The sequence below is a fragment of the Spermophilus citellus genome (genome assembly GCF_964194105.1).
Source record: "Spermophilus citellus genome assembly, chromosome: 4".
NCBI lineage: Eukaryota > Metazoa > Chordata > Mammalia > Rodentia > Sciuridae > Spermophilus > Spermophilus citellus.
In genome coordinates, this window is record NC_138185.1 from 21476587 (window position 1) to 21503348 (window position 26762).

At 46.5% G+C, this 26762-nt stretch overlaps 2 protein-coding genes across 4 annotated transcripts in view; one reads left to right on the top strand and one right to left on the bottom strand.

The window, feature by feature from the left end:
- Positions 1 to 3947: 3947 nt before the first annotated feature.
- GHRH (growth hormone releasing hormone) lies at positions 3948 to 6008 on the top strand (the record flags this gene model as incomplete). The annotated part of the gene is made up of 3 exons (XM_081293338.1): positions 3948 to 4030; positions 4243 to 4347; positions 5885 to 6008. The coding sequence occupies 3 exons, from the start codon at positions 3948 to 3950 to the stop codon at positions 6006 to 6008; spliced, it is 312 nt and encodes a 103-aa protein (XP_081149464.1).
- An 8682-nt stretch (positions 6009 to 14690) lies between these two features.
- RPN2 (ribophorin II) overlaps positions 14691 to 26762 on the bottom strand; it is a 59908-nt gene continuing 47836 nt past the window's right edge. For 2 of the 3 annotated variants that reach the window (XM_081291011.1, XM_081291010.1), the window contains exons 12-18: positions 26464 to 26658; positions 25211 to 25297; positions 23049 to 23144; positions 21537 to 21612; positions 19179 to 19308; positions 17657 to 17704; positions 14691 to 15029 (exon numbers count right to left, since the gene is read on the bottom strand). In XM_081291011.1, coding sequence (XP_081147137.1) covers positions 15017 to 15029; positions 17657 to 17704; positions 19179 to 19308; positions 21537 to 21612; positions 23049 to 23144; positions 25211 to 25297; positions 26464 to 26658 — 645 coding nt within the window. In that variant the 3' untranslated portion in view covers positions 14691 to 15016. The remainder of the gene's footprint in view (positions 15030 to 17656; positions 17705 to 19178; positions 19309 to 21536; positions 21613 to 23048; positions 23145 to 25210; positions 25298 to 26463; positions 26659 to 26762) is intronic. The other variant, XM_081291012.1, reaches the window with a different exon arrangement.

Consider the following 26762-nt stretch of genomic DNA (forward strand, 5'->3'; position numbering starts at 1 on the left):
TAAGAGACACCGAGTCAATGAGGGCCATCGCCATCATCGCCGAGGACGGGTGAGTACATTTGGGTCCCAGTCTGGGGGAAATGAAGAAATGACCCCTCAATAGGGGTTCTGGAACATGCTTTCCATGGTTGGCACCATCTGGACTGGCCTGGATGTGTGGCACCTTGCCCCATGGAGAAGTTGCAGAAGCCTGTGGGAGGCGAGGGAGGTCTCAATGCCGTGGGGCAGATGCTGGGGCAAGCGGTACACTGGATGGATTCCTGTCAACGCTGGGGGCTCTGCCATGGATCAGAGAGGAGCCAAGTGGCTGTGCAAATCAATACCATCCATTGATCGCTGGAAACCAATTCAGCACAATTGCCTGGAAATTGATAACGTTTTCCTCTCTTGTTCAATAGCAGGCATGCTCCTTTCTCTAATTTTTAGACACAATTATCTGCCCTTGGAGCCTTCCATTATCCCACGCCTGTCCCTTGAGCCTGGCTTGAATGATCCTGAAGTGTGTTTTTCGTTTGTTTCTTTGTTTTTTGTTTGTTTTTCACCAAAGGCTGCCTTAAATCCTTTCTAGAAGATGGTGGGCATCATTGTTTTGAATGATGGCTCAAGATGTTTTCTCATTAAAAGCTTAGATTTGGGGGTGCAGCTCAGTGGTAGAGCACTTGCCTAGCTTGTGCAAGACCCTGGGTTCCATTCCCAGCACTGCAAAAACAAATTTAGATTTTATTTTATTTTTTAACTTGGAACACTGTTGGTGGCATGGCTTATAAACAGGGTCAGGAGATCAATGCTTTGGGGTTCTCAATTCCAAATCAGATATTTTAAAAAGGTAAAAAAGAAAAAAATTCTCTAGGTTTTCAAAAGTAGCCTTGCTAATTTGGGTGTTTGTGACCAGATGTCTGCTGTGAGCTAAAGGTATCTGCAGAATCCTCCTGGCATTCATAGCAGGAAGGTTGGGAAAAGATGGTAACTGGTGAGGATCAAGCACCTGAATTCAGAGGATCTCAGATATAATGAGTCACAGAATTAGCACTGCAGAAAGCTACTGGAATGAAGAAGGAAAGGGTTCAAACTCTAGAATGCCCTTGGGCATCCATTTGCTGTCAGTGTGGTTGCTGGCTTCATTCAGTGAATTTTATCTCATTAGATTGTGCTGTGGGGTGTGTCTGTCAACAGCTATTTTATATTTTACCAGAGGCTAGATAATTCTTGTGGTTCCTAACTCTGTGCAGTGGAATTTGGCGAGCCCATGGATTAGGACTAGGTTTGCACAGCCCGGGGTGGCTGGGTGTCTGAAGGCCCCCTGTGGCGGGGGGGCGTGGTTTATGGAAAATGTTGAGCTTCTTGTTAGACCAGAATGTGTGGGTCCTCAGTCTTGTTTTGAACAAATGGGGTGTTCCTTGCTTTCTATAACTGGCTCCCCAGAGTCTCTCAGGAGGTTATTTTCAACTCTGTGAAACCACTGGGTATGCAGAGGGAGGTGCCAATCAAGCAGGTGTCCCTGTTTGATCCCCTTTTGACTTCCTCAGAGGCCCAATGACAAAGAGTAAAAGATTTCCATTTCTTCAGACCCTTTCCCATGTGCAGGTGATGAATCTGAAGCGCCCTGAATAGGGAGCGCTGTGAATAGGGTATTGTACGGGAGAAGCTGCCTCAAGGAGCAGGAGGAAGTCTGCTGGCCTGGGAATTAGGGGGCCCATTCTGTAGTGCCCACTCCAAAGCTAATTTTGATGGAGGACCATGGAAAAAGGCCCTTCTCCTCTCTGGGCTCGTTTCTTCCGCTGTAAAATGAGGGTGGCAATACCTACTCCAGGGCCAGTGGGGGTGGCTGCGCAGGACAGGGGGGAGGGGGGCTGGGGATCATATGTGCCAGCCCTGGGCTAGGAGGCAGGGGAGAAATTAGCCAAAAGCAGGGGCCTAGGGTTTACTGGGGAAGGAGTCTGAGCAGGAAAGATGGTGATCAGCCCAAAGCTTTAAAAGATGAACAGAAAAAAAAAAAAAAAAAAGCAAGAAAACCAGGCTGTTCCGGGGGCAGAAAACTCAGTGGTTTTTGTCAAGGGGGGCTCCTTGTCTCCAAGGATCTTCTTGCTTAGAAAATTCCACCTCTTGGGCTGGGATTATGATTCACAGGTAGAGCACTTACCTACCGTGCGTGAGGCACTGGGTTCGATCCTCAGCACCACATAAAAATAAAATAAAGATATTGTGTCCACCTATAACTAAAAAATAAATTTAAAAAAAGAAAAGAAAATTCCACGTCTTGAGAGGCGGCCCAGGTCAGGTGTGATGGGGTGTGAGGAGGACAGAAGGCTGCAGGCCCTTGGGCCGAGGAGCAGAGAGTCAAGTGCAAGTGTATTCACAGGGCTCAGCACAGGGTGCAGGTGTGGAATCTCTGGGTGGCACAGCAGGCAGATATGAAAGACGCAGCCCTGGGGCAGATACCAGGTTCTCTTCTCTAGTTCCAGTCCTTATCGTAGAGGAAATGTTTAACAAGGGGCTGGGGTTGTGGCTCAGTGGTAGAGTGCTCACCTAGAACATTCAAGACCCTGGGTTCGATCCTCAGCACCACATAAAAATAAATAAAATAAAGGTATTGTGTCCAACTACAACTAAAAATTAAATTTAAAAAAAAAAATGTTTAACAAGCAGTCATGAATCAGTGGCAGGGATATGTTCTGAGAAACGCACCATGGGGCAATTTCATTAAGGTGCAAACGTGATAGGCTGTGTTTACACAAACCAAGATGGTGACGGTTCCGTCACTGGGCAGTGCAATCTTATGGGACCACCATTATATATGTGGGCTGTTTGGCCAAAACACTGTTATTCGGCACGCAGCTGTATTAGGAGGCGAGGGGGATTTAGGTTTGACACAATGAGAAAAACATCCTCATGATAAGAACAGCCCAGAAAAGAGCCAGACTGGAGGTAGCGAGTTCCCTGTCATTCACTGACAGCGAGTGATCCCCTGGAGGAACTGGAGGACTCCCTGGGGAGGAGGGGTGCCTCTCAAGGAGGGTCTGACCACGATGCCTGAAGGGGCTGCTTCCTCTGGCTCTGGAGGGGCAGGGGTCTCGGGCCACAAGGGGCAGTCTCCATGGGTGTTCCTTCAGAGCCCAGGCATCCCTGGGTGAGTGGAGACCACAGAGTTCTGCCACACTGGCTTACTGGGGCTCTCAGATCCTTTCAGGACTAAAGTTCCTTCTGTGAAACCTGAGCGTCTGAGAGAGGTTTACAAGTTTACTCCCTTCCCTCCAACTCCACAATGAAGGAAACAGGTTGAGCTTACCCTCCAAGTGGGTCCATATTAGGTGACGCAGCAAAAGTTTCTAGAGAGTTCCTTATGTGCCAAGCTACTCTCTTAGGTGCCTCAACTCACCTGATCCTCACAAGGACCCCATATAGGTGACACTTATCGTCTCCTATTTAGGGTGGGGGGAACTGAGGCCCAGACAGGTAAAGTCACTCATCCTGGGACACACATCTAAGTGACATTTGAGCCAGGGTTTGAACTCAAATGTCTGTCTCAGAGCTGAGCTCTCACCCTGCTAGCTGCTGTCACGGCTATGCTGAATAGTGGCACTAAGGGAAGGCACTCTCTTCTCTACTTTCCCTGGTGAGGATGAGTTCTGCTTCTTGTCCCCGAACAGCAGGCTGTGACTTCAGCACTCTCTCTGGTTTTTCTGTTCTCCCTGATGAGATGGCCAGGGTAACTTTATCATGCCCATTTGCCACACGGAGAAATCAGAGCTGGCAGAGGCAGAACTTGAACCCGGGTCTGCCTGGCTTCCAGCAACTGGGTTCTTTTTCCTACGGCTTCCAAAGGATGAGGATGGAGACTTACTATGGAGCCAAATCCAGTAGGCCAAGGGCATCCCCATGGCCACGGCTGCTGCCGCCCCTGACCATCCCCTCTTGCTCTTTTGCAGGTGCCTCCCTGGGGGACAAGGATGCCACTCTGGGTGTTCTTCTTTGTGATCCTTACCCTCAGCATCGGCTCCCACTGCTCCCCGTCTCCCTCTCTGCCCCTCAGGTAAGCAGCCCCTGGATCCCTGTACCTCTGAGCCATCCCTGCACATCTCAGGGAGGGGACCAGACACTGAGTCCCAGAGGTCATTCAGCCAGGGTAAGTCACTGAGAATGACAAAGACAGGGGGCAACAGAGGAACTTGCAGAGGCGTGGCGAGTCTGGCTCCCATCGTCCACTCTCCTGCCCCCACACCAACCTCCGACTCCTTCACATAGGATGCGGCGGTATGCAGATGCCATCTTCACCAACAGTTACCGGAAGGTTCTGGGCCAGCTGTCTGCCCGCAAGCTGCTGCAGGACATCATGAGCAGGCAGCAGGGGTAAGCAGAAAAATTTTCCCACACAGCTGTGTATCAGGGTTTGGAAGGCCTGATGCAGGAGGCCAGGGACCTAGTTTGGTCTCCTCCCTGACTTAGCATCTGTCATTGCTGGACTCTGCACAGCAGAGGGGCCCCAGCGTCAAGCTTCAAATTGCCTCTACACCCATCGTGTGCTTTTTCCTTTGCGAGGCTCCATCAGTAAGTGCTGATGGCAGTTACCGTTTGATCATGGCTGTGTCAGAAACAAGCCTGCACAGAACATGGACGCCAGCACTCTACCAGGCACACAGAAAGCCCTTGGCAGTGCTAGTCACTATTCTTAGTTTCTTCTCTGATCATTGGAACAACTCAACAAAGTAGGGACTCTCAGCCCCTCTGTACAGATCCACTAATGACCTCTAAAAGACACAGAACCAAACAGTGGCAGAGCTGAGATCCAAACAGCCCGATTCCACATCCTGTGTATTTGTTGTACTTTTTGTTTTGAAAAATCTCAAACTTACAAAAAAAAAAGTAGCAGCAATAGTACAGACTTCCATCTACTCTTCCCTGCATTCAGCAATTCCTAACATTTTACTACATTTGCCTCCTCTATGTCCATAGCTAGGTATAGATTCATACAAACACGTACACGCGCTTATTATTATTCTTTTGAATATCATTTTTGCTGAACCATTTGAGAGCACAGTGCAGTCATCATGACTCTAACCCTTGAGCACATCTGCACGTGCTAACAAACCTACCAACAGGACATACCCTTACACAATCGCAGAATCATCATCACTTAGAACCCATATTCATATTTCATCGGTTATCCCCAGATGTCCATTATAATTATTTCTTCTTCTGATCTAGGATTGTGTCCAGGAACATAGGTTTCATTTGGTCGTCAGGTCTCATTAATTTCTCTTAATCTGGAAGAGTTCCAAAGACTTTCATGGATTGACATTCTCTTTTTTTAAAATATTTATTTTTTTAGTTGTAGCTGGACACAATACCTTTATTTTATTTATTTTTATGTGGTGCTGAGGATTGAACCCAGAGCCTCACATGTGCTAGGCGAGTGCTCTACCGCTGAGCCCCAGCCTCTCGCCCCACCCGCATTGACATTCTTGGTAGAAGCCAATGCTCTAGATAGACCCTCACAGTGAACCAGCAGAGGCAGCCTCATCATTAGATTCAGGTTAGACGCTCACACAGATGTTAGTGTGTCCTTCTTAGTAACCAGTACCAGTATCCATTATTCATGGATTATTGGTGGATGGTAAATTTGATCACTTGGTTAGCATGGTGTCTGCCATTGCTGTCTGCCAGATGAGTTAGTAATCTGGGAGGGATTTTCGGGCTATGTGCGTTTCCATGGTGCACTTTTCATTCTGTACATAGTGCCGCCCCGAATGTTGATGAATCTGACTCAGTTGTGTGGAAGAATCCACATCAGATATTGAATTAGTCATAGGGATGCTCACCTGTGTGTCCACATCCCTACCCAACACCAACCCCAACTGTTTCTCCTTCTCTAACCACAAAGAGAGAGAGAGAGGAACCAGGAGCAAGGAGCAAGGGTTCGGCTCGGCCGCCAGGTGGACAGCATGTGGGCAGACCAAAAGCAGACAGCACTGGAGAGCATTCTGGTGGCCCTGCTCCAGAAGCACAGGTAGGGATGTGTGTGTATGGTCTAGGGACCTCAGAGGCTCCTTCCCCATTCTCTCCAAAGGCGAGAGTCTCTCTGCCCAGCAAACAGGACAAGCCCCTTCTTTTCCTTTTATACACATCAAGAACAGAAGGACTGCAGTCCCAGCTGTTTGGGATGCTGAGATGGGAGGATCCCTTGAACCTGTGAGTCTGAGACAAATGTGGACAGCATAGTCCCCTATCTCTAAAAAAAAAAAAAATAGAATAGATGAAGGAGAGGAAATGCGTGACAGGTGACAGAGATTGAATGTTATCTACTGCTGTATGTCCCATGTATATCAAGAGGCCAAATTCAATGTCTGTGCCCTAAAATGTCACTCACTGAATGGTTTTGGGCCAGATTCCAGAAATCTGAGTTTCAACAAATGTCCCAGGTGATTCCCACGTAGGCAATCTGAGAGGTATGCTCGGCCAAGTTCACAAAACTATAAAGCCAAAGGCAGGCCAGCCTTCTCACGCCCAGTGGTAGACCAGCTTGTACAAGTGCACTGTCGTTAGTGGGAGAGATGGTCACAACAGTTATGTCCCACCTCACTGACCCTCACATTCACACTGGGAGTCAGGGAAGATCAGGAATGAGTTTTCCCATTTTACAGAAGAGGAAAAGTGAGGCAAAGAAGAGGCTACAGCTGGCCTCAAGTCAGGGACTGGCAAGCCTGGATTTGCTGTCCCCCCTGGAATGTCTCTACACAAACTGTAGTTTTTTTTGTTTGTTTGTGTGTGTGTGTGTGTGTGTGTGTGTGTGTGTGTGTGTTTGGAGAATAACTGCTGTATTTTAGAGCCTGATTTTATTTTATTTATTCATTTATTTTTATGATACTAGGGATCGAATCCAGGGATGCTCTATCCTGGCATCTTTAAACTTTTATTTTGAGATGCTGAGGGTCCCACTAAGCTGCTGGGTTGCCTCCATCTCCTGAGTAACTGGGATTATAAGTGTGTGCCACCACACCCGGCCCCCAGAACCCGATTTTGAATGGACCACAGGCAGACCTAGGGGCTAAAGACCAACTCCCTGCCCACAGCAAGGGGGGCTTCCTGATTTCTTCCTCCAAGAAAGGAGCAGGTTAGCGCTGCCCTAAAGTCCCAAGGCTAGGATTCTAAAAACACTGTCTCTCAGAAGGATGCTCTGCGGCCACTCAGTAATCATTTACCTTCTGTCTCTCTCTAGACAGCCCTAAGCAGGAGTGGCCCCAAGGAGGGCCTATCCTAAGAGCTGGGGCTTTGTTCTGCAGGTTAAAAGCCAGAGGCTTCACAGAGCTCTTTGGAAGGGCCTGGAGGCCACTCCAGCCATTGTTCCCTTGCAGTTCAGCTGCTACCAATTTCATGTTGTCACTAAGTCTGCCTGAGAAAATAGAACGAGTGCCTAGAGGGTTACAGTTCAGAGTATCACCATTGGACAGGCACAACTTGTGCCCCCCACACCTGTGTCCTCACAGCCGAGGTTCAGGGTTAGGTACCCTCCAAGGGCCATCCAGGACTACTATGTGCCATGTTCCAGGCTGGGGACCCACAATGGTCAGGACAGAGGCAGCCTCCTGGCATTCATAGCACACTGAGGTGGCAGGACTTACCTAAGAGCTGCACAGTGGATTATTGAACTTGTGATCAATGGAAAGAGAAGTAGGGATGTGGTACATGTCTGGTTGGGTGAAGCTGACTCTGTCTGGGGATTTGAAGTGACTTCTTCAAGGAGGAGTGACCAGTCCAGGGTCTCCTTGAGAGCCAGTTGGCAGGGCAGAAGCTGAGAATGGGGTCTGCTCTGCTGACAGGCATGAGCATCCTCCCCTCTGCCCTGTGGCTGCCCTGTGCTGTTTCGTGAAGCGAGAGGCCAGCTCCTGGCCAGGAGGCCCATCCCCTGGTTCCAGGTGTCCCACCCTAACTTGCCCTTCCTGCAGTCTCCAGACTGAGCCTTCTGTTTCTTTCTGCAGTGGGAATTCCCAAGGATGAAGACCTCAGCTGGGGCTCGGACCACCTGGAGCCCAAACACAACTGGATCCAGTTAATCCTATTTCACTTCTGACCTACTTTTTCCTTTGTAAATACAATAAAATTCCCCCATACTGTTCTGCATTTCAATCTTATCTACAGCCTATTTTTTTTTTATTTTTTAGGTCTTATAGAGTTATATTTCCCAAAGTGGCCTTACAAGGTATAATAAAAAAAAAATAGCTAAGGCTGGGGATGTAGTTCAATGGTAGAGTGCTTGCCTAGCATGTGTGTGGCCCTGGGCTCAAGCCCTAGTACCATTAAAAAAAAAAAAAAAAAAAAAAAAAAAAAGAAGAAGAAGAAGAAGAAGAAAAGAAAGAACGAAAGAAAAGAAAAACCTGGGTTGGGTTTGTGACTCAGTGGTAAAGCATTTGCCTAGCATGTGTGAGGCACTGGGTTTGATTCTGAGCACAGCATATAAATAAATAAAATAAAAATTCATTGAGGGCTGGGGATGTGGCTCAAGCGGTAGCGTGCTCGCCTGGCATGTGTGCGACCCGGGTTCGATCCTCAGCACCACATACCAACAAAGATGTTGTGTCTGCCGAGAAGTAAAAAATAAATATTAAAAATTCTCTCTCTCTCTCTCTCTCTCTCTCTCTCTCTCTCTCTCTCCTCTCTCACTCTCTCTTTAAAAAAAATTCATTGACAACTGAAAAAAAATTATATATATAAAGAAAAGAAAAATCTAACATTTACCAAACATAGAGGGCCTGCTGAGCAGCTTCATGAACAGAACCACAGAACCTCTCCTCCTCACACAGCCTCTCAGCAAGCTGGCAAGTACTGTGATTCTTAGACAAGGAACTGAGGTGCTGAAAGGTTAACCAAACTGCACATGGTCTCCTCTGGCAAGTGAGAGAGAAGGGATGCAAACCCAGGCTGCCTGGCCCAGAACCAGGCTCTCAGCCATAGGTCTCTGCCCTGTGTCAAGTTACCCTTCATCCACTGGTGACTGGCTCATCCTTTTATTCATTCAACAAATATTTATAAGCCATGCATGATGGTGTGTATCTGTAATCCCAGCAACTGCAGAGGCTGAGACAGGCAGATCACAAGTTCAAGGCCAGCCTTAGCAACTCAGTGAGGCCCTAAGCAATTTAGTAAGGCTCTGTCTCAAAATAAAAAGGGCTGGGGATTTAGGTCAGTGGTAAAGTGACCCTGAGTTCAACCTCCAGTACCAAAAAATAAAAAATAAATATTTATGCATACACTGTGGTCCTCTTCTAGGGATTGAGGAAACACTAATGAGCAAAGTCCCTGATCTCACAGACCGTTATTCTAATGGGGGAGGGTAACAAAAACAAGTAAACACCCAATGGTATGTACAAAGGACAAGCTTTGAATGGGATGGGAGTGTTGGAGGGTGTTAGTTTACCTCCACTGTGTACATGTGAAGGCCTCACTGATGGTTTGACATTTGAGTCAAGACCCAGAGGAGTGGGGGTGGTTGGCTTTGTGAATATCTAGGTAGGGTGAAAAGTCCTCACAAAGGCGCTGAGACAAGATCATGGAAGGAGGAATATCAAGGTCAGTGTGCCTGGCTAGAGCAGAGCCAAGGTGTGGGTGAGAGGAAGGGAGGCTGAGGGAGTGGGAGGCAGCTCATGGGAACCTGTGGAGGGGTTCAAGACACAATGTTACCAAATCGAGTTGTAGAGCTCCAAAGTTGATTCCTCACAGTGATTCATGGATTGCCCGGCATCCTGCAAGGACATCCAATGAACTGGGTAGCAGTGGCATTGTAGGGCAAATGGGCTGAAAAAACAAAAATGGAACAAAAAGCATGCTGGTCGTTTCAGAGATACTTTCTTTATAGGGTTGAAGCAGAGGGGACTTCCTTATGCCAGCTCAAGTTGACCAGGCCCCTTAGATTGCTTACTGTGAATCTCCTGAGTTTTGGAAAACCACCCAACTGAAAAGTTGTTTGATTACTGTTCTGGTTTGGTCTGATCTGTTGGAGCCTAGTGCAGCCCTACACAATGGCCTCCCAAACATTTTGTTTAATATGGTCATTGTGGGGACTTGGATCTCACCCTTGGTGACATGGAAGTCCTCATGGAGTTAAGCAGAAGAATATAATCTGACTGATGTTTAAAGTCACTCTCATCAGAGACCAACTGAAGACAAGAAGAAGGGAGGGGACTGGGACTATGGCTCAGGAGTGGAGGTCAAAGTCTTATTTGAGTGGGTTCAAGAGAAAATGGGAGAAGAGGAAGCAGAGCTGGGAATCCTGGCTTTCCAACACAGTGGCCATTATACACATGTGGCCATCGAACCCTTGAAATGTTGCTACCAGGGCTGGGGCTGTGGCTCAGTGGTAGAGTGCTTGCCTAGCATATGTGAGACACTGGGTTAGATTCTCAGTACCACCTACAAATAAATAAGTAAAATAAAATTAATTTCATCAACAACTAATAAAAATATTTAAAAAAGAAATATTGCTAACAAACTGAGACGTGCTTTAAGTGTAAAATAAACACAGGATTTCAAAGACAGTCTGGAAGAATAGTGCAAATATCTTAATATTTTTACATTGATCACATATTAAAATAATATTTTGGATGTGTTGAGTCAAATAAAATATATTAAAATTAGTTTGCCTGGTGTTATTTATCTTGGCAGCACTGAGAATAAACCTAGGGTCTCATACATGCTAAGCAAGTGCTCTCCCACTGAGCTCTACTACCTGCCCCTCATTTTTATTTTTTTGTTGTGGTATTACAATATGTACCATCACCTATGTGGCTTATTGCCATCTCTAGCAGAGATGATTTTTTAAGAAGTATAACTACCAAAGATGCTCATACTGAAGCCACTAACTAACCAGAGGTCCCCATGTTAGTGGTTACCCAGCTTTTTCTACTGATGAACCATTTCCTCTGGGCCACATATCTGCACACATCACTTGCCCTCAAAATCTGTGTTTTTTCTAGTGTGATAAAAAATGTTCTATATTTTTCTGGGCGTGGTGGCGCATACTTATAATCTCAGTGGCTCAGGAGGCTGAGACAGGAGGACCACTTCAAAGCCAGCCTCAGCATCATCGAGGCGCTAAGCAACTCAGTGAGACCCTGTCTCTAAATGAAATACAAAAGAGGGCTGGGGAGGTGGCCATATTTTGATTTGGGTAGCAGTTATCCCAGTGTTAAATATAAAAATTCATTGAGTTTAAGATTTAAGCATCTTACTGCAAGTAAATCAAACCTTTAAAAACCAATAACTGTGAATTCTGGATGATGGGATGTGTCTTGATTACAAGTGCAAAAAGAATCACAGCATCTTCAAGTTGATGGGACTCAGTGATGAGCAGTCGCTCACCCTTCGTTTGCCAGCCTAGGACCTGGTCACTAGGGAAGGGAAGGGTTTGACCCAAGTCCTGAGGGGCTGGCAGCCAGGTCGCCTGTCTCCCAGCACCAGAACACAGAGAGCAGAGCACAGGGTTCAGACCACCTGCTGTCCCTGGGAAAGAATGTGAAGCGTGGGAAATGCTCGGCAGGGGGCCACTCAGGAGGTCAGCTCGTCTGAGCAGACAATAAGAACAATGGGAAACAAAAGTCCCCTCTGGAGGAGGAGGCTGGCCAATGAGGGCAGGCGGTCTACTTCAACCAAGAGAGGCGGCAGGCCTGGAACCTGCCAAGGAGAACAAAGGCCGAGACTAGCTGAATGGGAGAGTGACGGCCAGCCCAGGACCCCTCTCCTCCCAGGCCCACCTGCTCATATCTTTCCCTGGCCTGTTCCACAAAAGCAAAAACCTGGGACTCTCTTAACTTTCAATTAGTTTTTCAAATGAAATAATGACCGCTGGGACCTGCTGCTACTTGTGGTCGAGGTGAATACAATTAGAGAGGGAAAAACCACTAATGGGAGCTTTGAAGACTTAACCTCTCCCCACGGAGGTGCCGGAGCTCCCTCCTCATTCCCGTGGGGGTCCCGCTTAAGACCCAGTGCTATTTTTTTCCCCTAAAGAAATGCTTTAATCAATGGGGGACTTGTCACTTTTAATGATGATCCTTTATGTGTGTATTAACTGGGAGTTCACAAAGAGGCTCCCTGCAACAGCCCTCTGGAGGAAGACGGGGCTGGCTTCACTGCCAGTTTCCCAGAGAGGTCAGAATCCGGTCTCAAGTCACACAACTAGGAGGCCAAAGAGCTGGGGACTCTGGAGGGAGGCGGAGGGGAGGAGGGCACCAGGAGACTCCTGCGACTCCAGGCCCCTCAGAAAATGCAAAAAGAATCACAGCATCTTCAAGTTGGTGGGACTCCGTGATGAGCAGTTGCTCACCCTTCATTTGCCAAGGTCTTTGGAAGACCTTGTCACATTTGTAGTCTCTCCTTTCCCCACCTGTCCCCTTTAGGCTGCAGTGGACCAAAAGCCTGGATGGAATCCGCCTTGCTCACTGAGCACAGCGACAGCATGGCACAGGACAAGTGTGGCCAGCCTGAACCAGCAGCACTGGTGCTCCTTAGCCTTGCCAGCCCCTTCTCCAGGAGGCTGTTACTGCCCTCTTCCCTTCAGTCACAGGCCGCCCTTTGTTCCCAGTAAGGACACTCAGCAGGTTTCACACTTCTACTTGGAGGCCCTTCTACCACCTCCACCTCCCTATCGGGCCTTACCCAGTCTGTCTCCAGGCCTGTCCAGGTCTCGCAATGGAGAAGCTGAGCAGGCTGCCCTGCTATCATCCCACATGCTGCTGCCTCTCACCTACCTCACCACTCAGACTTGCAGAGGTCCCAGTATGCAGAAGTAGGGACTCCAGGAGCCATCTAAGAGCAACGGAAGACCAACATCGCCCTTTCCCCTCAGAATGGGATGAGTAACAAAAATTAAAACAGGGGTCCCAAAGGCAATTATCAAAGGAACAAAGATGACAGGAAAAGTGGCACACGCCTGTAATTCCAGTGACTCAAGAGGCTGAGGCAGAAGGATCTCAAGTTTATGGCTGGCCGCAGGAATTTTGTGAGGCCCTAGGAAACTTAAAGAAGCCCTATCTCAAAATAAAAAATAAAAAGAGCTGGGGATGTGGCTCAGTGGTAAAGGGCCCGTGGGTTCAATCCTTGGTTCCAAAAAACAAAACAAACTAGATGGGGATGTAGTTCAGTGGTAGAATGCCCCTGGGTTCAAACCTTAGTACAACAACCACCACAACCAAAATTGGCAAGTGGAATAGCACAAAGAACTGAGGGGAGGGACCATAACAATCAGGTGAGTGTAGACCCATCCAAAGGGAAGGGCAGCTAGTCAGTAATGCAGCCCTTCACTAATGGGGCTCTAATTTTCTTCTTCAAGGCGGAGGGGGGAAGGGCATGGGGAGACTCCTGTGACTCCAAGACTCCAGGCCCCTCAGGAAAATCAAGCTGGAGAATGAGGGAATGTGGACCCAGCACAAACTGCTTATTGGGATCCTGCCTAACAGCACTCAGAAAATAGCATGAAAACAACAGAGGATCCAGATTCCAAAACCCAAACCCAGACTTTTTTTATATAAATCTCATTTTCAAATGTCAGCAACTGATTCAACTACTTAAACACTATAGGTCAAATAAAACATATCTACGGGCCACTAGCATGCAATTTTGGGGAGAGGTGAGGCCTGCTTCCCACCTCAGGGACTGCCCTGCAATTGCCCATATTTTGTCTTCCCATCCATAGGACCCTTTTTGGGACTAGCCCAGAGTTCTAGAATTTCCTTTCCCTGTTTCCAGTAAAAGATCCCAAATTCCTTACTGGAGTAAAGTCCAGCTAGATTGGAAAGCAATCTAATTAAAATGACATAACTTTTGCACCCTGAATTCAGTAAACTCTGTGAGGATTACCTGCATCCTGAAAGTTAACTAAATGGGCCAGTCATGGTGATGCACACCTGTAATCCCAGAGTCAGGAGCTTGAGACAGAAGGATAAGTTCAAGGCCAACTTGGGCAATTTAGGAGACCCTGTCTCAAAATAAAATTCAAAAAAGGGACTGGGATCGTAACTCAGTGGCAAAACACCCCTGGGTTCAATCCCCAGTAAAACACACACATAAGCGCATGCACACGCACACGTGTGTACACACACACACACACACACACACACACACGGGGCCCTCAAGAGGTGACTAAAGCAGGAGGGCCAAGACCTCACCAATGGATGAGTACCGGCTGAGGGAACTGGCTAGCTCATTTTTTATCTTTCTGCCCCTTCTGCCACATGAGGACAAAACATTTGTCCCTTTCTGCCATGTGAAGACACTAAGACAGCACCATCTACAAGGAGCAGGCTCTCACTAGATGCCAAATCTGCTGGTGCCTTGAACTTGGATTTCCCAGGCCCCAGAACCATAGGAAATAAATTTCTATTATTTATAAATCACCCAGTTTGTGGCATATCATCACAGCAGCAGGAATGAACTGAGACAGCTGACACCCTCACGGGGGACTGACACCAAACTTTCAAGGCAAGAGCCTCGAGCAGGTCCTAGTTGTGGACCAAGAGGAGTCTCAGACCAGTGGGGCTCCCTGCAGGCTCACTGCTGGAGAAGCAGACGGAAGGCGGCTACTCCCGCAACTTCCGTCCTTTTGGGAAAGGGGAAGAAGCACCCTGCCTATGGCCAAGAACCCAGTCTCAACCAAGTCCTTATGTCACACATTCCAAATGTACTAGAGAGCTCTCAGTCAGGCCTTTGCTCCTGTTATCATCCTTTTTATTCCAAAACAAATTGATCACAGATTTCAACTTTCCAATGCAGTCCCTGGGTGGGTAACTAAGGGCACTCAGAGCGCCTTGCTAGGGCATCATGTCAGAAACAGGCAGTCTGGACTCAAGGCGTCTGCTCCGTGGGGGGGGAAACTGAAAAACAACAAGCAACAGTACAACCACATCGCAACTGTTTTCTTTTTAAATAAAGTTATTTTTTCTTAAATTCCTTTTTTCACATTGTGAATTGTTCTTGACTCCTTCTCTTGACATTCACTTCAGTTTTCAAAATTTCCATCCTTTTTCTGGAACTAATGTGCTGTTCTGAAAGAAAAATGAAGAGAAAACACAAAATTACTGAAGTTTCTGACTCACTGTTACAGCTCCTAACTGGTAACAACAGAGACCAAGGCACTCTCCCACCACAAGGTCCCATTTATAAGGGAATAATCATTGGTTTTATTCAGTTATGCCCCATCTCATCTCACAAAAGAAATGTGAGGCAGCTAATTCATAACTGAAGCTGATGATAACTCAGAAACAATGAAACAAACTTTAGAACTAAGAAAGTTTATGTGAAAATACAGGAGATGAGGTAATTCCAGGCACACCTCTCACAGTACAAGGCCAAAAAGTGCAAGTTCCAACTAGCAAAACAGAGCAGAGGGTTTAAAGAATGTTTATTGTCAATCTCCCAGATTCCACATCTGCCAACCAACATGTGGCCCTTCTGCAGCTTGGAGGACAGTATCCTGCACCACATTCCTGCCACGTGGCCGTGTTCTTACCTAGAGTCAGACCCAGCATCTAAACACAGAGTAATTCTCAAAAATGAGAGTTACTCAGAAACATTTTAAGATGGGATAAAAACCTCTCTATGTCTTTATTCCCTCTTTCCCTTTGGTTTTCCCTGGACTCAACAATGGGGAAACACAGAAGCAAAAAGGATCATCTAGACAGATCTGTTACCTGGCGCTGAGAGCAGTAAGAAACCAATTGGTTGAGGCAGGCTCCAGTGAAGGGGGTGGGGCGCTGACACACCCACCATCCTTAGCGGCGACTAGGCCCTGTGGTGAGGACTACATACAGTGATATCATAGTCTTGCAGAATGGAGGGTCCAGGTCAATTACCAAAACAGTTCCCAGGGGCACACATAGGCATGAAGCTAATCTTGGGGGCAAGACTGTGTGCTCCTAACTCTTTAACAATGTTTAGAGATACCAGGTACATTAAAATGTGTGTGCTTAAAAAGTTTCTGCAGAAGGGACAGCATGAGTGAGAAATAAGAACAGAAGAAGGGTAGTGGCCCACTAGCCTCAATCTTGACTAAGAAGAATGCCCTCTGTTATGGTCGCTCATATCAGTGTCTGTCTTCAGATCAACTACAAGTCTTCAGGTACCAGGGGCTAAACCTAAACACTAGGTCCCAACCTCAGAAAGTCCCAAATATTCAAATGATCAAATGACTTTCTTCTCCCTCAAGCTATATGATATGGGAATAGCAGGTAGAAGTGGACAATCTGAAAATCAAGGGAGAAATATCAATTCAGGGTAAAGAATTAAAGAACTCAGCATAGAGCAGGAAGGACTAGTTCTGAAAGCAAACGGCAGACAGAACAAGTATAATTTAGGACACAACCAAATAAGTAAGGCCAGGGGATACTGGTAGGGTGAGGGGGCTGCCTACAAAAGGGGCCAACAGAAACTTCTAAAAGTGTGGGAAAGTCTCTGTCTTGATTGAGATGGTAGCTGTATAACCATATATGCTTTTTAAGAGTCATAGAATTATACCCACACACACAAGTGAATTTTACTCTATGTAAATTACACCTCAGTTAAACTTGGGGAAAAAAAGCCAAAATAAATGCAGTTTTTTTTTTACGTTGGGGACTAGGTGACCCAGCCGATGTTCACACATCAGTGAAAGGGCTCTAAATCCTATGCTTTTGTTGATCTCTACTATTTTCAGAGGATAAAAAATTAGATGGCTTAGTTGCTTTTGCATAGAAAGCCATTTCCAAGGCAAGGGATAAGAGGGGACATGACTCATAAATCCAAATACCTCCCTACCCTTTCTTGGTCTAGAGCAGGGATCAGCCAACTATGTCATGCAGACCAAATCCAGCCCAGCACCAGTTTTGGTAAATAGTTTTTATTGAGATACAACCACATCCACTTGTTTACATGGTCTATGGCTGTTTTCACACAACAGTGCCAGAGATAAGGGTTCTGGCCCCTCACGGAAACCTCTTGTCCACCTCTATCTAGATCTATGAAGCTGCAGGCACTCTCTGTCCTTCCTTCCCTACACCTTGCCTCCCTGCCGTACTCACCCCAGGACCAACCCCTGGAGAGCATTAGCACTGTCAGTCACATAGGGAGCGGCCCTGAACCGCACCCTGCACGCTAAGAACTGGGACTCTGCTGCTGGCTTTCATCTGTGCCCTTGATCCTGCATAATTCAGCCTCACCAAACCACACTGTTTGGCCCAACTAGAGATTAGGGTTATGGAAAGGCCTAGAAACAGTGACAAGGTGTGCCAGGATTTGCCATGGGACCACCATTTAATAAATTTAAGCGTCTTGGATGGGGTCCCTTTTAAAATGTCCAAGGTTGGACTTGTTTTATCTTCAATCCTGCTCTGCTATGAACACAGAGAGGCTGTTACATATAAATCAATACCCTTTGGGACACAAGGAAGGATGGCATCTCTTGCAGTCAGAGCCAGGCCAAAGTTGCTCCAGCTGGGCTTCCTCAGGCAGCTTCTGCCCTGGTCCAGCCATAACCTCTTCCAGCAGATTATAAAATGGCCTCGGAATTGGCTTTGGCATAGGGAGGGGAAGGGAGGAATGAATGGGCCAAAAACTCAATCAAATAACTGACATGCATGAGGAAGGCAAGATGGGAAAGGGACCCTAGTCCTGGGATGCGTCCACCCTTCATCTTTACCGTAGTGTCCTATATTTTGCCAATCTACTGCTCTGCTCTGCAGCGATCCTGCCAAAGGAAAGAGGGTTTGAGAATCAAGAAAGGACAGTGAGAGGAGAAATAAGCTGAAGCAGGAAATGGCAAACACCCAACCAGAGCTTCCATTAAGGCCACTGATTCTTCAGGACTTACAGGATGCGTGCGTGTGTGTGTGTGTGTGTGTGTGTGTGTGTGTGTGTTTGAGTGTGAGGAGTTACTGATCCTCTTGGGATTCTGTTAAAAACCATGGTCTCTCCCCCCAGAAAATGCACACAACTTTAGGATTTCAGATTAGGAACTGGTAAGCAGCATCTAAGTCAAGTGGTTTCTCCCCTGCTCTCCCCTGTTCTGTCCTGTGAGCAAATTCCAGAAAAGAAAAATTAGCAGAGCACAGCTGGCTCCCTGGGGGCCCAGACTGGTTGCTGCAAGGGAACAGGCTCTGCTCTGGGAAAACTTCGGAGTCCCGGGCTCTTTCTAGCTGCACTGCATAGCCATCAAGTAAAGGCTGTGAAGGGATCAAAAAAGGAACAAGCCACCACCGCTGGTGCCAAATAGAGCTCTGGGGGACCTGGATTACTCTGGGGAAGCCAAAGAGCATGCCTGCACCACTCTCCAGAGTGAGGCCCTCAAAAAGTTCACAGTGGAAACTGGGGAGAGAGGAGACCTTTGCTTCTCTCACCCACTAATGGTCTCCTTGAGAAAACCTCTCCCAGCTCTGACCAACCTAATTGGCAGCAGTGTTGGAGGGCATGATATTGAGTTCCATTCTGCTAGCAGAAGTCTCGGAGAGGAGAAAGCAGGGCATGTCTGAAAATGATTTCTTCCAAAGGTGAAAGCAATTTTGACCTTTTCCTATTGGCCTTTGCGTGATTGAAATCACCCAGGTTCTAATAAAGCCAAATCAATGAGAAACACCTATGTGACATTTAAATTTGCCTCCAATTCTGTTCTGAAAGTCGAGCTGCCAGCAAGCTGCCATCACGTCAAGGTCTGACTCTTGGCCTGTCTGGTTCTTGGGTAGTGTGTGGGCTCCTGGGTGGATGCTCCCTGCTGGGAGCCCCCTGCAAAACCTGTGCAGCTTCTGTGGGAAGAACACAGACCTCACCCACAGGCTAGACTCCAGGTGTCACCTTAGGGGTGTGAGGGAGGGGAAGGGCAGAATCCTATTACCAGAGAGGAGGATTTTTACACAGCCAGACAGAAAACAACCGTTTATCACATATTCTAGCCCATTTTAACCTACATATAGCAATTACTTTCCTCTCTCATTCCAATGAGTAGTGATATAAATAATTATGCTTTTAATAGATCTATGGCTGATCATTAAAGGCCCTTTACTGACTTAAAACATTCTATGGCTTCTGTATTGAGCTGGATTAAACAGTCAGAATTGCCCTTAAGGAAATGAATTTGTTGCCACATATCCTTGGTCTCGATTTGGCCTGGCAGGACTAACCAATATGTCTAAGCCTACCCCGGGGCCCCAGCCCAGCCCTGGCCTTACCTCTTGACTGCCTGCTGGGCCAACATCCGATTGCCAGCCAGAAACGTCACGCTGCCCAGGATGGCCAGGTACTTCAGGGTCTGGAACATGTTGAGCTGAGTCCAATAGACATACATGAGCCCCAGCATAGCTGCAGAGGAGTCAAAAGGCCCAGTTAATGAAAGCTGATGGTGCTCTGGGTGGAAGGGACTTGGAAGCAGTGGACTGCTGGGTCAGGAAACGGACTGTATTTCCAGATTAGTTTTAGTTTGTTTCATCCCTTTTATTTAATGCCAGAAAGTAGATAACTTCCTCAGCCCTGGCTACCAAGAAATTCAGAACCAAAAGTCAGTCTTCGACTATTTTATTTTAATCCATAGTCCTGCTCACATCTATTTCTGTTCTTTAACACGGGTTTTGTTTCCCTTAAAACTTTACCATTGCCTGGCACGGTGATACACACCTATAATCCCAGCAACTTGGGATACACAGGCAGGAGGACTGCAAGTTCAAAGTCAGCCTCAGCAACTTAGCGAAGCCCTTGGCAACTTAGCAAGACCCTATCTCAAAATAAAAAATAAAAAGGGCTGGGGATGTGGCTCATGGTAAAGCGCCTTTGGTTCAATCCCCAGTACAAAAAAAAAAAAAAAAAAACTTAGTTTTTAAAATTCTTTTCTTTAAGCTGGGTCTGGTGCTGCACACCTATAGTCCCAGATACTTGGGAGGCTGAGGGAAAACGATCACAAGTTCAGTCTTGGCAATTCAGAGAGACCTTGGCTGAGAATAAAAAATGAAAAGGGCTGGGGATGTAGCTCAATGGCAAAGTACCCCTGGCTTCGATCCCCGGTACTATGCAGTACAGCGGATCAAATCTAGGGCCTTGCTCATGCTAGGCAAGCACGCTACCATTGTTTTGTTTTCTTTTTAAATTTTATTTTGAGGCAGGGTCTCACTAAGTTGCCCAGGCTGAACTTGAACTTATGATCCTCCCACCTCAGCCTCCCAAGTAGCTGGGATTACAGGCATGAGCCACTGCCTTTATTTTTTGAATTCTTAATGGAAGTATGCAGGATATAAACAAATGAGTTATTTCCTTCTTATTAAATACATGTTAAGGAAGCTGAACGTGGTAGAATGTGCCAGAAATCCCAGCACTTGGAAGGCTGAGGTAGGAGGATCCCCTGAGCCAGGAATTCAAGAGCAGCCTGGAGAACACAGGCTGAGACCCCCATCTCTAAAAACAAAAACAAAAGAACATTAAGGATGATTTGCTACTGTGACTAGGAAGGGACAAAAAACACTCAGAGCCCTGGGTTCTGGTCCAGGCTCCGCCCTCACCAGTCTCTTAATTTCTGTTTCCAAATTCTCTCACCTGTCAAATGGGATCATAATTTCTGCCCCAATCACTCCCACCAGGGTTGCAATGAAAATCAAACAAGGAAATATGCACAAAAAGCATACTAGTAAGAAAAATCATGTCTCTCAACAAATTTATATGCAGGTTTTGTTCTCAGACTGACCCAGGAGGGCTATCATTCAAATGCAGTAGCTAAGCTGGAGAGAAAGGTCATTCTGTCAATTTTGCCCAGAAGCATGACAGATAACTACAGCAAGGATTCTTGGCCATTTCTGAGGTCATGCCACTGTGAGAATCTGATCAAAGTTATGGACTCTCTTTCCCAGAAAAATATAGACACACATTTGCCTGAATTTCAAGGGATTCGTTCATGGACCCCTCCAGAAGCCATATATTATGGATGTAGAGATGATGACTCCCAAAAGAGGCAAAGGAATTAAAAAATATTGAAGTCTCAGTGAGATGCAAGGGAACACTGATCCAATAGTGTCAAAGACTCGGAAATACTTAACTGATTTGTGAATTTACTGTCTCATTATGTTCAGGCTATTTAGGTCCCAAGTTCTCAAGAGAACAATACAGGACAGCATGTCTGACTACAGAAGGGACTGTTTTCTATTACTGTCCAGACAGAGCCGCCAGCAAATGTAAAGATCGATGCGGTGGGGAAAGATAACCTTTGGAAACTGCATTAATGCTCTTCATCCAGGAAGATGGCTCGGTGTAAAGATACGATAAGTGAGTAATCTCTGGAAATGAACAGGGCTATTAAATGAGGGTAAATGGCCTGCCAACAGCCTCCTAGTACAATGAAGCCCAATATAATGACAGCTGTTCTAAGCTGATGAGCCAAACAGGTTTATCATCATATTAACTGTCTTAAAAGGCCAGGAGGAAGAGGGAAATGTTATGCTATTAAGTCATTATAGTTAATAGGTTGTGGGTCTACTTAACAGGGCTTTTGTGTGGGCAGGCAAAATGTCAGAGGAGGTTAAATGGAATTAGCAGCCTGGAGCACTTACCAGCATGTCCCAGGTGAAAGATAATTGTGCTAGGAGCAAAAGTGAAGTTGGAGATATTGGCACCAATCCGGATCCACTGAAGGATGTGGAGAAATAAATTAAAAAGATATTAGAACTTGAAAGAAAGGCTACACATGCCATGCCAATGCTCATCCAATGAATAGTCCTCAGGGCTTAAAAGTTCATGCAAACTGGAAAAAGGGAATATTTCTAAGTGACAACCACCCTGTTATAAACCCTCAGGAAAAAATGTTCCCTTTTTTGGTAGAAAGGCGTCGCAGCACCTGCTCGCAACTGTGCTTGAGTAACTCAACCCTGTACATCATTTTTAAAGCCAGTAAACCATTCTGTTTTAAAACAGGTAGAACCATAAAGCTGGCAAGTCAGAAGACGCAGTTATGATAAAGTAACTGACGCTTCCACCAAGTTCTGTAAGAACTGGAGGGATGAACTCCCTGACAGCTGGCGGCCGCAGGCACGGGTTCTATGCCTTCTGAAATCCTGATGCTCAGATACAAGAACAGTGGCTCACACCTCAGGTCTGGTTTCTGGAAGCTTGTGGCATGCTTCTAGATTTAGATAAATCAAAAATTCTTTTGTTAAAATCAACAAATAGGAACACAGGAAACTTTCCAAAAAGTAAGATCTAATGAGTTTTTTTCCTCAAAATTCTCTGAACCCTGAGGATATATATCTACATTTATGATTTTAAAAGAGAAACAAAAGAGAAACCAATTAATTAGTTAAAAAATATACAGGGGCTGGGGACATAGCTCAGTTGGTAGACTGCTTGCCTCACATGCATAAGGACTGGGTTCAATCCCCCCAAAAAAGAGAGAGAGAAAAATATATATGCAAACAATACAATAGAGTATAAAATGTAAAAGTTTCCTTCTTTTGTATTCTCCAAAATGTCCTCTCCTCAGGTGACCAAAGTTAATACATATTTTTTAAAAATTTCCACAAAGCATCACATAAACATGCTATCCTATCCTCTGTCTTACACACTCAGTAATCCATTTGGCCGTCTTGTCCTATGGGTTTAAATCTACCCCTCTGTTCCCGAGAGTGTGCTACTCTGTCGGATGGGCTTACTAATTAACACTTGCTTTCATGAGAACCATAGGCTGCTTCCAGTTTTATGCTCTAAATAGAGCTGGAGTGTGCGGCCTCTGTTCTCTATTCTTCATAGCTATCAGCACTAGGCCTTGCTTTTTCCACACTTGATCGCATCTGAACCCTACTATGCAGCACCACAGTCCATACACTTCACTTTCAGTGGCTATCAGGAACTTTCTCATGCCCCCTTATTAATGGATCAATTTATTTGGCCACTCCCCCATAGTGGGGAATTTGGTTATTCTAAAATTTTTTGACCATCAGTTCAGGTCACAGCTGCTGGACCCCTCTGGAGCTGTGCTGAGGCCAGAGCACAAAGCCTCCTTTGGAATGGCTACATCTGCCGAGTCTGGCGCCAGACACACGCTGCCCATGCTAATTATGGCGACTCACCAGAGCAAAGAGCAGGAGCAAGGGCGAAAGGATGAGGGCGGTGAATGTATTGGACACCACGGTGGGGGGCCTCTTCTCAGGCTCTCGGAACAGGTGCTGCCAAGAGAAGACACACGGAAAGCTTTCAGAATGTGCCCTTCCCTGCAGTCTGCCATGTGCAACAGGAATCAAAGCATCACTGACCATTATTAAGAGGAAATGCCTCCCAGGGGCTAAAGCCTCCCAACAACAAGTAGCCACTTAGCCTTTTGCCTCTTCTCAACGCTGGTTTCTGATTCTAGAAGCGTACCTCCCAAGACACCGTGGGCTCACCACTTGGCCAACCCCTTCTCTACCTTAAAAACTACAATCTACAAACTGGAGAATGCAACCCATAAAGTGGCATTTGGCTGTGTCAAAAAGGGTACCCAGGTAGATGGGCACATGTGGATGGCTTAGGTGTTACCCAGGTCAGGATTCTGGGTTCCTAGGTGGCATCTGGGTCCCTAAGTCTTATACTACTGCCCCGCTTCAGGGAGCTAACTGTTGACAACTTCACCCCTTTTAATATTTAACACAGCCTCACTTCAGGAGGTCCCAACCCCACCTCGACAGCCTCTCCCCTAGTCCAAGTTCTGGGGATAGTCTCAATAATCTTTCTCCTTTATTTGTTCTACCTGATTTCCAAAAAAATCAGAAGGCTGGGCAAGCACTCCTTTGATATTTGTTTTGCCTGCTGAGAGAATCAACATGAATAATCTTCAGGAAGTTCACCTAAACTACTTGACCTAGTGGAAGTGGTGACGGACAAGAGTCCAGAGACTTTAACTTAGGCCCATATTCCTGTGTTCAGCTGTGAGACCAGGGGCAAGTCACTTTACCACTCTTTGCCTCAGTTTCCAGCTGGAAAACAGGGGTGACTTGGAACTGTCATGAGGCTCAAATGGAGCAGGGCACGTGACTATGCTCCATGAGCAGTAATGCACATATATAAACTGAGCTATTTTCTCTCTTTTGAAGATTTTTCATCCAGTGAATAGATGGTGGCTCTCTTTTCCACTTACCCATGCTCAGCCAACCCTGGGCCAGGTGAGAGCCCCATGGGAGACTCCCGCTCCTCCATTTTCACCTCAGCTCCTCTTTGTTTTGCCACTGCCATTAAGGGGTTTCTAACACTCCTTGCTGCCACCTCCTCCACCTTTGATACCACACTGTACCTTCTGTTAGCCGGGCTTTACGTTCTTAAAACTGTGTTCTTTCAAGTTTTAGAAAGAATCCTGCTGCTCTACCCTTGTCCTTTTTCAATAGTGAAATGAGGGCAAATTGTCGCCTTTTAACACTTTTTTTTTTTTTTTTTTTTAAAGAGAGAGAGAGAGGAGAGAGAGAGAGAGAATTTTTAATATTTATTTTTTTTAGTTCTCGGCGGACACAACATCTTTGTTGGTATGTGGTGCTGAGGATCGAACCCGGGCCGCACGCATGCCAGGCGAGCGCGCTACCGCTTGAGCCACATCCCCAGCCCCGCCTTTTAACACTTCACATTAATTCATACGTAGTTTTCCATGTTGGAACATTTCTCCTGACTATAAAATATAGTCCACTGGCGGATCCACCTGTTTCCTTAACTGGTACCTAAATTGTTTATAGCATTTATTGGGTTTACTTTGCAAAGAGCTTTCAGAAACATTTCCAAGCTTCTTTTCTTATCCATTGTCCATTTGGACTCTCACAGCAGTCCTGTGGCTGGGCTTGCTCAAGTTGGTACTGTAAGGAAAGGAAGCCCTGGAACAGAAGGACTTGCCTGGAAAGCCCTGCTCCCAGCAGCTTTCCCACCGGCTGGCCCTGATTTACGCAGGAGCAGAGAGGACAATGCTAAACCCATTTGTGCCTGTGACTGCCTAGTGGTATCTGGAGGGCTGAGCCCCCTGCACATCTGGAAACAGACTCAGGTTCTGACTTCATCTCCAACTTTCTGGGAGCTCCATTCTATTCTCTGAACCTCTTTAGCTTGAGGATGAGACTGGTATTTGCCCTGCCTAATGCACAGGCAGTGAGGCTCAAACTATCAAATACCATATGAACAGGTTAAAAGAGAGCCCAGAGCCAGAATACAGGCGCTTGCTGCCCTTCCTCATTGCACTCATTTCTCCTCCATGTTAGTGGATAAGGCCTTTGGGATGTACCTGAATTTCCTGTTTCGGGGTGAAAAGGTTCTGAGATAGGACAGTCGAGGGAGCTTCTTCTTCAGGGAACTTGATGACCACATCAGCCTAAAAAATAAAGGCAGTCTGTAGAGGCAAAGAGTGGAGAAGCAGGGGGGAACTCCCTAGCAGGACCCTGATGAGGACCAGAACTGAATGAAAAAAGCTCAAGAGACGCAATCACACCTATTAGTCAACAAAATGAGGCAGTAAAAATTTCAAGGACAAAACAAGTATTTGTTAAAAATGCTTTTTAGAGCAAGAGTTCCAATTTTCAACCAGTATGGTAGAGAAAACCCAATAGAGCTGCTTAATGCAAAAATCCCAGCTGGTACACTGGCTGTTTCAGTTGCCATTAGAAACTGCTTGGTGTCCCTAGGAAGTGTGATTTTGTAACACACACACTGCAAAAATGAAAATACGCTCTTTTACAAAATGCATCCCAAAGTCCAAGAGAGGGAGCCTTGAACATAACAAGAAAGTAGAGCTGTCCCTTTGTCCTGCACATGGACCAGTCAACAGCTGAGGCTCCAATCTGGCTTCCGCCACCTTTCCACCCTCTTCCCCGACTGTTCTCTTTAGGGTTCAGGGCTCCAAAAGCAGAACTGCTCCCAAGCTTCCTCATCAACCCACAGCCCCCAGACTATTCCAACAAGCCTTTCTTCCTCCCTCATTCAAAAACCAGTGTGTTAAGAAGTTTTCTGTCATCCCACCAACCCAAAGTAAGGCGTGTGGGGACGAGGAGGATTGTGTAAACCCATAGTCTACACCAATGCTGGCCATCATTTATTAGCATTCTCCAGTCCTACAAATCCTTGGCCTGCACCTTCCTGAACTGTTACCAGAATTCAAATCTTCTCCCTCTCATAAGGCTACACCATATCTCAAAGGCCAGGGCCTTATCTTTTATATCTGTATCCCTCAGGCTGCCTTACAGAAACCTCCTTCCAGTATTGATAATCATAGAAATTTTCAAATCACTAAAACTCCTGAGGGTAAATTTACTTTCATTCATTCACCAAGACTACATTAAACACCTACTATGCACCAAGCCATGTGCATGTCCCTAGAACTATTTATAGAGCCAAGACACAGCGCCTCCCCTCATGATGCTCGTTATCCCATGTGAGGCACAGTGGCGCTAGGGCCAAGAGTCCTGTGTCCCTGAAGGGAGCCGTCTGTGTCTGGCCACAGCATGGCTGCTCAGGTGGGTTAGTGTGCATTCAGGCACATACCACATTCCAGAGGATTGGGTTCTTCAAAGTGGCATCTCCAATGATTAAGTAGAGAGTGTAGGTGCCTGAGGCGGAGTCAAACTCGATCTTCCTCTCAGAGGTATCTAGTTCGAACCTGTACACGTTCTTGCTGTCTGGCTCAGCGACAAACACCACTTCCTGGCCAGTCTTCTGGTTGTGGAGTCGGACAAATGTCTAGCGGGAACAAAGAACACGGCTCACCTGATCGTCTCAGAACTCTCTGGGGGGCCCAATGTCATATTGGCCAGGCAGCAGAGTTAGCTCTTTTGTGACACTGA